Genomic DNA, 12,126 nt, shown 5'->3' on the forward strand with positions numbered 1-12,126 from the left:
ATTCAAGGAAAGGAAAAAAAAGGCAAAACCTACCTTTCCCACCCACAAACAGGTCAGTTAAGAATAACATAATCATTTCTATTTGAGATGACTCAGAATACTGACTCATCGCTAAGAAGCATAGTTGCTCTACACTCCCTTACACAGGCATACGCTGTTACTCCATGGCCTTCTAGGGTTCAAATAAGGCTCGAGTTGTTTCCGAACAATTTCGCTTTACTCTGCTGCCTCCAAATGGTCCAAGGCTGTTTATGCACTGGGGAGGTAATGTCTTGCTACTGGTTTAAAGGTATTTCTAATAACAAACTTGGTAGTTAGTAATCTGTAATCACAGTAATATTGCCTCTTTCAACAGACTGGAGACATTTGTGCTACATTAAGTAAGTGAAGACTCTGAATCACTTTCAGGATGTGTGCTTGTCTTGTCTTGTCTTGTGACAATCATTGGTGTCATAACATTCCACTTTGTAGAAAAATAAATTATCATATCTACTGTCAACAGTCATATTCACATTCATTCATGTAACAAAGAGATCAGTTTGATACACTTTAAAGCCATTCCAAACACTATGGTTCATGCCAGTTAAACTAGTTGATTAAATCACCCCATTAGCTTACTGCAAGTCCTCCTGATAAACAAAACACCTAAAGAGGAATGGACCCCTTTTAAAGAAAGAAACTTACTACAGTACTACTATACGATAGCACTTTGAACTGCTTTGTTGCTGAAATGTTCGAAAAATTCTTTATGTGGTTTCGACCTCAAACAACCTAACTATAGTGTATCTCTGCCCAACTGAAACAGAAACCTAAACACAAAAGAGAAACTTAATTATGCATACCAGTTAAGGCAAGTAGCAAATAAAAGCCAGCAGCAAGAAAAGGCTGAGGAACAAGAGTTTACACATCTAAGAGTTGCTATTACAAAACCCTGAAATGTGAGTGGAACAGGCATATCAGAGCAAGACCTACAAACAATCCTCAGTAACAGCTTCTGTCAGAAAGTGGCTCAAAAATATCATCAAGCTATAGTGGGAGCAAATGAATAAACAGCTTTGCTTTAAAGGCAATTCGAAACATACCCAAAATTTAGCTCTATAAGACAGTGAAATAGAAGTTACGTGTTTTTATGCAGTGTAAGTAAAAATCTGATTTCGGCTCTACGATTCTATACGTCTAGAAATTAAAATGTTTATTTATTAGATTTCTAGACATAAATCTGTAAATAAGCTCTCGGAGGCGTTTTGCCTAATACGTCAGGTGAAAATCAGAGGTGTTTGGCTTCATCGCTCCACCTTCCTCTCTCTTAATTTGGCCTGGTGGTAGCTTCTTGTAGGTGCCTACACTCTGCATCCGGCAGAGGAGAGCAGCCCGCGTCCCAGCACACATGCAATACAATGAGTCAGTGTGTCCGCCACAGAGAAGACAAAGCTGCAGGATGCGTCGAGGAGACGGGAATTTGCGCAGGACCAGGGACCTTTCACTCGACTGCCGCGGACGGCACTGCTGAAGGTTTGTTAAATCCGCTACCTAAAGAAAGAAAGAGAAAAAAAGGTCCCATGTGTGCGTGTGTGTGTGTGTGTTTTTTTTCTGACAGGAAATGTGTGAGCGAGCTGGTCGAAAATAGAACAAGAAGCGCGACAGCCTCGGATAGAGAGCTTGTAATACATATTAGTTCGCATATCAAGCGTTCCAGAGGTTAAATATTGATGAAACCTGCATAACTTCTACTTCTTCTATAGTAGTCACGAGTGGAATTTATACTCATCTTAATGTACTGAATACATATCTAAGGTTAAGGGAAAGCAGAAGGATATATAATTCTTAGAACAAACCAGTATTTCACATAGACTAAACTAGATTAAATTTAAATTTTTTTTTCTCATACAGAACAGTATAAAAACTAGCCAGTCATCAACCCGTATTTACATAGCGGACGCCCCCTCCCCCCTCGACGACTGCATGATATTGAACAACACAGACGCCACATTCACATGGTGGCTGTTGGTCAATATAGCAGTTCTATAACATCCCAAATGAATCAAGTGGTTTTAAATAAAATCACATTCTTTATTTCATGTATACAATTTGAAACAGTCACTCAAAAGTCTTCAAAAACTCTTTGAACTGAAAGCTTTCAGAAATGATAATTGACAGCTTTTGGTAGATGCTGCTCCAGTGCTCTGAAGGCAGCCATTAATGTAATTTGTAGAGAAATAAGAAACAGTGATATGTGTTTCTGCTAGAAGAGATACTCAGATGCACTCCAGTGACTCATGTAGAAGTGTCTGCTCAAATGTTTCACCAGCACTCTGACGGCTGTGGTTAACTCATTTATGATAATTGGGTGACATAGAGTTAAAGACCTATCAGTTACTAAGAAACTACTGGAAAATTGTGGATGTCTTATTAATTGTCTTGGCAGGACTAAGAGTGTATTTAATTCTCAACGCATCAAACTGTCAATATGTTTTTATACTGCAATAAGTAGTAATGATTTACTACAAAGGTTGGACTACTTTTAGATTTAGGGCATAATTTTCCTGGCAAAAGACAACATTTCTCAACTGTGGGAATATTATTCAAAAGAATTGGTTCTTCAAGATTTGAATAAAATCAACTACCTGCAAGATTTTTAAGACATGCCTTTATTACAGCTTGGGTTTAGTCTTTACTTAAAAAAATGTTGGACATTGGAGATAACTACCTAGACATTTTAGACCATTTTTTCACAGAAAGGAAACATAACAGATCTGTATAGGTATTCATTGGAACAATGCAACGGATTTGGAGCAAAACATGCCATTTTGCAGTTATTAAATTTAGCTAATGCGTAGTGCACCAATTCACAACAAATTTGATTTCTATGAACTTTGCAAGAAACATGTTTTCAATTACACAGTAAATCAAATGTACACCAATAAAAAACAATCATATGATTGACATATGGCACATTGCAGTACAAGGCAGTTTATTAAGATTATAAAACCAATAGATCAAAAGTTATAAGCAAAGTTACATGCTTTTTCAATGACTGACCAAACTATACAAAGGTTCGCAGACATAATTATTCAGCGAATTGTATCCATTGTGGACAAAGAACAGAGAGGTCATAAAGTTAATAGATGAAAAAGAAATCAGTTAATGGAATGTTCTGGAGATATAGTGAAATGTTAAAGAAAGAGTCACAAAAATGTTAATCATAACACGATTATAATTTCAAGCAAAAGTGTGGAAAATAAACATCTTCCTGAAAATCTGCTTCAGGTCTTTCCCTAGAGTTAGTGTCAAATAATAGACAGCAGAATAAATACGAGCATATCCCCTTATAGGGATAATAGTATGTCCCAAATGTTTGTCAGTTAATATAAATATAAACCATAAACCATAAATGCTTGGATTTCTTAGTGCATTTACTGAATAAAAAAATTTTTTTTTTTTTTTGCATTTGATCTGTTAATTACTAATCAAAACAGATCAAGGGAATATAAGACACTTGTGATCTTCGTCCAATTAATGAGCATATCTTCAATATGTTGCAGAATGAATCACTAGTCTCTACATACAACCAAAACAAGGACTAGACTCTCGAGCTCCAGTTCCAAAACCAGGACTCAAGAATGAGGACTAAGTATGCAGTCATCTTCATCTGTGTTGTGGCCCTGGTCATCATCGAAAAAGAAAGCAATATTCTATCAAGGTAAAAAAAAAAAAAAATCAAGAACCTATTGCAATTTCATATTTTCAAGGAAAATTGTTGAGACTACTAAGATAAAAAATAAAATTCTATTTTGACTACTCCAAAAAGTCATTTTGGGTATTTACCTTCATTAATAAAAGGCCCATTTCTCCCCCTTCATATCTTTTCCTTTTTACTTTTTGTAACCATCAACTATATCTGCACTTGTTTCCACATTATTGGACTGTTTTACATTGTCTCTAGGCAGTGAAAGCTTAAGTTTTCTACATAAATCTAAATACATCAGGACCTCTGTGAAATCTGCACATGATGCTATCAGTTAGAAGTGCCGTGGGCATGAGAATTTAATATCCTCCTCAAACCAACAAAACCGAAACTGTGACCAAAGCAGGAAACAGGTGTGTCTTATTTCTCAGTCGTCAGAACTGTGACGGTAGACCACATGTTTGTACACATCTCTTGGATATCTGAAAGATATTAATTTTGTCAGAATCCTATTACATTACAACCAGAATATTTCCACACAAAGTACATAGGTGTCAAATAGGCAGATCTCAGTAAAGATTAAAATTATCTTCACCATTATTATAAAATTACTGTAAACTAAAACACTGCAATGTTTATCCCTGTGATTCTATGAATGAGATCCTCCTTTATTACATTGTGTCAGCTACATTTTTAAAAAAATGAAACCATTATTGGTTATTTTTTGTAAGGCTTACCTGGTTTGATAACAGTGCTGATTGCTATTTATCAGCTCTAATATTCCATGCTAGAAAAATTGAAACTTTTTTTATATAAAAGTTTGTACTTAGCTCTTAGTACTGAATCTACCCCCTTTTACAATTCCTGCTGGGTTGTGCAGCAATGTCTGCATACCAGCATACCACACTATCAGGGTCAAGTGACTGCTGAATATATTTTAAGCCATTCACATCTGGTCTGGATGTAAAAAGATATTTTTACTGTTTTGTAATTCTTACTACACAGTGCAGCATCACATGTTGAAAAAGCCATTTATCAGGGTTGCTACAGTCTTGAAAAGTCTGGATTTTTCAGGTTTGCTGCTGACCTGCCAATTATGTTGTCAACACCCCATTGTTGAACTTTGTGTTTAATTACATATAGAAAGGTTAGAGATGCAGAAATGAGGCTTTTACTAGTTCTTACAAATCTTAACTGTTTTGATATCTTAGCTTTCAATTTGACTTTTGGCAGCTGATTCCAAGAACACTGTTCTTATTGGTTCAAGAACATGCCTCTAACTTTAACTGAGTTTTACTAAATTCTAAAAATGCATCAAGAAACATGTTGGCTGATGCAATAAAAGATGGGGGTTCTTAGTTCTGATGCATTTAATGATAAAATTTTCAGTAATCGAACAACTAATCACCAATGGAAGTTGATGAAGGGAAAATTGCTTAATTTTCATCTTTGGTTAATTGATGGGTGCAACTCCAAAGTAGCTGTTATCTGATGAGTCATATAAGAGTAAGGCATGTATTATTGAGATGACCACAACTATCATCATGGGGCTAAACTGATAAGTGTGGCAAGGAGAGTATTTATCAGAAGCTAAATGTCTTGGGTCATGCGTTACTTCTTACTGCTTTGCATTGGTTGTTGGTTTATCCGACTAAATTTCTATTAAAATTTAAATTACATGGATGTTTGTGGTTGTATTGAGACAAATAATGTTTCATACATTTTAATATTTCATGCTCAATTATCTATTTTTTACCAGGGTCTCGGATAAGCTGATCCACAGGCAGATACCACAGCAAACTCCAAAGACTCCTCAGAATGACAACAATACAGCATCCAAAGATTATGTGGATGTTCTAAAAGTGCTGCTCGGCCAACAACCCGCTACAAAAAACAGCCAAACAAATCTCCTAGAAAAGAAAGAAGTGGATGAAACTGGCGATATAAATGTAAAAAGAAACAGCAGAGGTCGCAAGCATGTGTTGCTCATGGCTAGCACACGGACAGGATCATCGTTCGTGGGGGAGTTTTTCAATCAACAGGGAGAGACAATGTTTTATTTGTTTGAGCCTCTGTGGCATGTTGAGCGCCTGTTGGCCACAGAAGCAGAGGTGAACAATTCGACAGCTTTGCCAGGAATCTACGGGGACATCCTCCAGGCGCTGTTCCTCTGTAATTTCTCTCCCCTTGAAAAGTTCATCTCTCCATCACCGCAGAACCACGTCACCCCTAATCTTTTCCGCAGAGAGTCAAGTTTAGCTCTCTGCGAAGAACCTGTTTGTACTCCTGTACTCAAAGATGTTTTTGAGAGGTACTGTCCAAATACTACTAAACCAACTTTGAAGCTGCAAAATGGGAGAACAAGGCATCTGAAATATCTTGTATTGTTAATGACTCTTTTTAAATTGAATTTTACAAAGGTTCTAGTAATTATATAGCTGCACTGTTGCCTTGCAGCAATAAGGTCCTGGGTTCAATTCCCAACCCGGGGTTTTTCGGCATGGAGTTTGCAATTTCTCCCTGTGCATGTGTGGGTTCTCTGCGGGTACTCTGGCTTCCTCCCACAGTCCAAAAATGTCACCGTTAGGTAAACTGGTCTCTCTAAATTCTCCCTAGGTGTGAGTGTGTGTGTGCATGGTTGTTTGTTCTGTCTGTCTCTGTGTTGCCCTGAAACAGACTGGCAACCTGTCCAGGGTGTATCCCGCCTCTTACCCAAAACGTTCACTGGAGATAGGCACCAGCACCCCTCCCAACTCCACTAGGGACAATGGTGTACAGAAAATGGATGGATGGATCTAGTAATTATATATACAGTGCTTGTCCTTACAGTGCTTAACAAAAGCAATACTTTCCTTGAACTTATTCTTTCAAGATATTCTTAAACTAACAAACACTTTTGGTAAATTTAGTAAACTTATTTTTTATTGCTTAAATTACCTGTAAAAGCTCAGAACCAACTCTCTTAAACACATTTGTCTGATGAAAGTATGTATTGTTTTAGGTATCACTGCAAGATTCGCCAGTGTGGACCACTGAACTTGACTCTTGTGTCTGAGTCCTGCCTCTCCAAACAACACCATGCCATCAAGGCTGTCCGTGTGCGACAGTTGGACACACTGCAGCCCTTGGTGGAGGACCCCCATCTGAACGTCGCCATTATCCAGCTGGTTCGAGATCCACGAGCCATCTTAGTTTCACGCATGGTGGCCTTTCCCTCAAAATACCAGACATGGAAAGCCTGGGCGCAGGATGGACAGGTGCCTGAAAACGACGAGGAGGTGAAGAGGCTAAAAGGAAACTGTGATCAAGTTAGGATATCTGCAGAATTGGGACTTAGCAAGCCCCAATGGCTAAAGGGACGCTACATGTTGGTGCGTTATGAGGATATTGCTCGGTACCCGATGCAGAAGGCCGAGGAGATGTACACATTTACAGGGATACCTTTCAGCTCCCAAGCAAGAGAGTGGATCCTCAGGAACACACAGACTACAGAGGAAGCCAGTGGAATATATTCCACACAGAAGAACTCTTCGGAGCAGGCGGACAAATGGAGGACTAGCATTCCCTTTACGCTGGTTCAGGTTGTGCAGAAGGTGTGCGGTCCTACCATGAAGCTGTTTGGGTACAGATTTGTGGATGATGAAAAGACACTGAGTAATAAGTCTATCAGTTTGCTTGAGGATAAACAATTTTCATAATCAAGTGGAGTTTCTACAAAGACTGGGCCATGGAATGAGGTGGGGTGCATCCTTAGCAGTTCATCACAGGAAAACAGAGACAAACAATATCATTCACAGAAACACTCATACATGAAAGGCAATTTTTGAGACCTAACAACTTAGCATGCATGTCTTTGTCCTCTGAGAGGAAACCAGGGAGAATCTGTGTATTCACAAGGAGAATATTCAAGCTAGATGTAGAAAGACCCTGGTCAGGACTGAAGAAATTTTGCACAGCTCCAATAAGAAAAAGTATAACAAATACATACATATAAACCAAAACAACAAACATCATGTTAACCATGTGTCTAACCTTACCAACAGATAGCCTCTTTTTAAAGGGAATACTTTATATGCACACTTTATGCCAGTTTGTCAAACTGGCATCTCAGTTTGATGAACTGGCACTTTGTGCCATGTTATTTTTTTAGTCAACTATCAGATAAGTCAGCATTTTTCAGTGGTCACTGTATGAGATGTATGATTTTAGTTTAAGATGATAGCATTTTCAGAGATAAACAAAAGTGGGATAATATTGGAACAGCCTCTGCAGTACACTGCAAAAAAAAACAACAACTAATTTACAGTAAAATACTGACAACAGTGGCTGGGACATCCTTACATTGCTAGGATGTCACAAATACCAATAATAAAAAGTCAGTTAAGAGTATCAATTGCCAATACAGGGTCCCAGTCTGAAGCGTCATTACTTTTGATAAAATCAGTGTCAATGACTGACAACTCCCCTTTCAAAGTGAAACAATCCATTGAATTGTCTAACTTAACTCATGTACCATAAATGTTCTGGATCCTACAGCAACCTGAACAAGGGTTAAATGGGAAAATTGCTTCAATGTTTTGAAATAGTTTTATCTAATAGCTTTTATCTTGTGCTTTTAAAAATTTAATATAATTCAAAATCCTCTGTTTTTATCATATGTCTTGAGGATAATTTAGCCCATAGCATATTTTTGTGCAGTTCCAGTGAACTATGTTTTGTTTGAAATTAAAAATACAAACTGATTACCTTCATAAACATGGCCCATAATGATACAGACAGAGAGTCACTGCAGCCAACACAGCTTCTCCTTAATTGTTAATATAATTGTAAAACATTTAACAAATTAATTTGCCGGACAGATTAATGTACAACAATTTTACAGGCAATACGAAACAAACAAAATTACGTTTAAAAATGAACCCATGCAAACACATCTGCACATTTTGCTGGGGGTATAATTGACATCAAATTATATCAATATGTCTATCAGAGTTCAGTCTAGGGCTCCTATACTGATTATTGATATTTAGAATCAGATTGGGACATTCATCATATATTCACAAATATTTACTAATATTATAATTAAAACTGGACTAGACAGCTAAGGTATCATTTGATCAGATGGGGTGTGTTTTAGCAGTTTAAGATCTTACTCAGGTAAAGTTAAATAGTAGTTCCTTGTGTCTATGAGGAGCATTCATACAGTATTCTCCCAGGTGTATGTATATAATAATACTCAGAACTTTACAAATATTACTTTTAAGGGTTTTGTGGTTATTTATGAAAATACATGTGAACTTGATCTATATATATATCAGTATATAGTGACATGAGGTCAGGGTAGGCAGGTGAGGCAGAGCCTCACCTGTCATCAAGGAAGAATAATATAATTTTAAGATAAATTATATTGCTTTTTTCATCCTGTGTTTTGTACTATAAAGTATTTATTTTTCATTTAGCTTAACGAATTTAGATTATTTTTTCTTCTAAATCGTGTGCTGAGGAGCGATCAGAAACGGCAGAGAACGGATTCGAGGTGAGGCAGGCAGTTTTCTTGAATCATGGCAGGGGGCGCTCATAATCCCAGACATTGTGACTCAGGGTCTGCAGAGTAAGAGACAGCGAACTAGTGGTACAGTAAATAAGGGGAGCTACAAGCAACGAGTCTACGTGTAGATTGGCTGATACAGAGAGAGAGAAAAGTGTGGTTTGACTTGTACTTCAACGGGTTTCCTCTTTGCTGTGCAGCATAGCACTAAATGAAAAATATCTATATTTCCAAGTTTCATTGAGTTAACGGAATTATTGTATATTGGCAGCGCGGCTATAGATGGCATGTGAAAGTATAGTCATAGGCCTTCAATGTTGTCCGCATGCGCAAAATTTACGTATGTAAACAATATGCAAGGGGTCTTATGATTTTGATTAAATCAGTGCCTCGCCAGCCATGAACCTCACCGCACGTCAGACCAAAGGTTTGGACACACTTTCCTTTATTTTCATGACTATTGACATTGTAGATTCACACTGAAGGCCTCAAAACTATGAATAACACATGAGGAAATATGCACTAAACAAAAAAGTGTAAAACAACTGAAAATACCCCTTATATTCTAGTTTCTTCAAAGTAGCAACCTTTTGCTGTGATTACTGCTTTGCACACACTCTGCATTTTCTTGATGAGCTTCAAGAGGTAGTCACCTGAAATGGTTTTCACTTCATAGGTGTGCCCTGTCAGATTAATAAGTGGGATATCTTGCCTTATAAATAGTCATGAAAATAAAGAAAACCCATTGAATTAGAAGGTGTGTCCAAACCTTTGGTCTGTACTGTATATATACAGTATATATATATATATATATATATATATATTCTAGGAAACACTATATTTGAAACATCACTTACCTCAGATGGCTTTTTAGTAGTTCAGTGTTATTTTCTTCCCACCAGCCAAAGTTGTCCTACCTCCTAGGAATGAATGAGAGGCTTTAAGTGAAGCTTCTTTTCTAATAACATGTTATTTCTGTCACCATGCTGCCTAAACAAGAGATTAAGCTGTTAAACTACATTATGAGCTATTTGAGAAATTTTGTCTATCAAGTTTGGCTTGTATTTGCTGGCAAAATTAAGGTCATCATATTTTTCACAAAAATTTAGATCCAACATTTATTCAATCTTCAGAAATATATGTGGAGTTTTTTGCAGAATGATATATGTGTGCATGCCTCAGACCATATCTCTGTAAAACACAGGTGGTGTTGTATAAAGGTAACTACTGTGACTATGATTCAATGACATCTTTGTGTTCAGCTTGGCTCAGACCCCAGAATGCTGCCATGCTGCTTAAGGAAAGGAGTTTGCTGCAGAGATTCATATAGAGCAGATTATTTTCACCTTAAAAATTCTAAAATTAACATTTAACATACCAGGTTGCCAAGGATACACAAATACCTGACTTTTAAACTGTCAGTGTTTGGAGTTTCTTTTGGAATTAATATAATTCGTAATATATATTTTTTCTATAACAAGTCCCAGTTTATATCTTAATTTCTGAAATAGAAAAGTAAGTATTTCAGGTTTCTTATGCTAACTGTTAAAATGACACTTTTTTTATTTAAAACTTAAGAACATACAAATATTATTTGTTTCATTTAACCAAATTCCAGCCTTTCACATTTTGCCTCAGGTTATGCACAAAGGATTCATTTTAAGTCCAACCTATTACTAATCAGCCTCTCATGCAAAACCTGTTGTCCTCTGTTATCATCATATTTAACTAGCCTTTCATTTTCTACAAAATTTCTCTCCAGTTTAATTCTCATTTTCTATACCTTGCCATATCTTTTGCTGAACGTTTGCTTTAAGTTAGATTTTTTTTGTTGTTGTATATTTATTTGTGTGATAACTAGAAGTGACAAGGATGGAGCATCATTTTGTAGGGTTGGTTTTTATTTCATTGTGCAAACCTACTACTGCCTATACCTTTTTGCTGCCATATTTATTGTTTACAGATGAACCTAGATGCATAGTAATAGATTATACCTAATTTATTAGAGCTGTATCACACAAACGTAAATGTTATTCTGCTGAAATGATGATTAAATTAATTTTGATATGAGCGGTTTGTACCAATAAAAAATATTCTGTCACACATGATAAGCTACAGTTTCAACAACAGAAAACGTTAAAATATTTTTTATATATGATGCTTCTTCATAAGACTGTTCATACCCCTTGAACCTTTTCACATTTTGCCATGTAACAGTCAGAAATTTGAAATTATTTTATTAGGGTTTTGAGTGATAATAAAAATGGGTTGTGAAATCAGATTCAGCCCCCATTAAGGGATGTTTTCTTATAGCCTAACTTTACTATATAATTCCCGATAACTTTATCTCTGGCCTGTGTGCTGCTGTAAATATCTTGAAAAGACTATTTTTTCTTCTCTATTTTAAATGTTCTGTGTTTCTGTGAAAAAAATTATCTGAAGTTTGTTGTTGCAGTACGACAAAATGTGATGATCCTATTTATATTTACTGCCTATACTTGGAAGTGGCTTAGCCAGGCTATATTTTTATAACTATTTGCAAATCTATTTGCAGTCACATCAAATCTTGTTTTGACGTTGTACTAAGTCTTAAAGATGATAAAAGAAAAACCCTCACACACATATTATATCACAATGTAGTATTTCATTACACTTTGAACGTCCTTAAGGAACAGAACTTCTTCTGACTCTGTGTCATATGGAAGTCTTTAAATGCACAGTGGATGAGGAATGCATTGATCAAATGAGGATGAATGTAGAATTGTTTAAATGTACCCTGTTGCCTGCCGTCCCCTTTTGGCAGTGTGTGAATTATGTTGAGACAGGGAATCCATTCAGCTCCACATTCCTCATCGTTAATGTCCCAGCTGCTGCGAAGCACTTTGGAGTTACG

At 36.6% G+C, this 12,126-nt stretch overlaps 1 protein-coding gene across 1 annotated transcript; it reads left to right on the top strand.

The window, feature by feature from the left end:
• Positions 1-249: 249 nt before the first annotated feature.
• On the top strand, positions 250-9,172 carry LOC102228542 (carbohydrate sulfotransferase 3-like). Its single transcript, XM_005801647.2, has 6 exons — positions 250-264; positions 356-380; positions 1,327-1,512; positions 3,543-3,700; positions 5,445-5,996; positions 6,687-9,172. Exons 4-6 carry the CDS (start codon positions 3,621-3,623, stop codon positions 7,381-7,383), a joined length of 1,329 nt encoding a protein of 442 aa, XP_005801704.1. The 5' UTR covers positions 250-264; positions 356-380; positions 1,327-1,512; positions 3,543-3,620; the 3' UTR covers positions 7,384-9,172.
• Positions 9,173-12,126: the final 2,954 nt, after the last annotated feature.

Source organism: Xiphophorus maculatus, chromosome 22 (genome assembly GCF_002775205.1).
Source record: "Xiphophorus maculatus strain JP 163 A chromosome 22, X_maculatus-5.0-male, whole genome shotgun sequence".
NCBI classification, from domain to species: domain Eukaryota; kingdom Metazoa; phylum Chordata; class Actinopteri; order Cyprinodontiformes; family Poeciliidae; genus Xiphophorus; species Xiphophorus maculatus.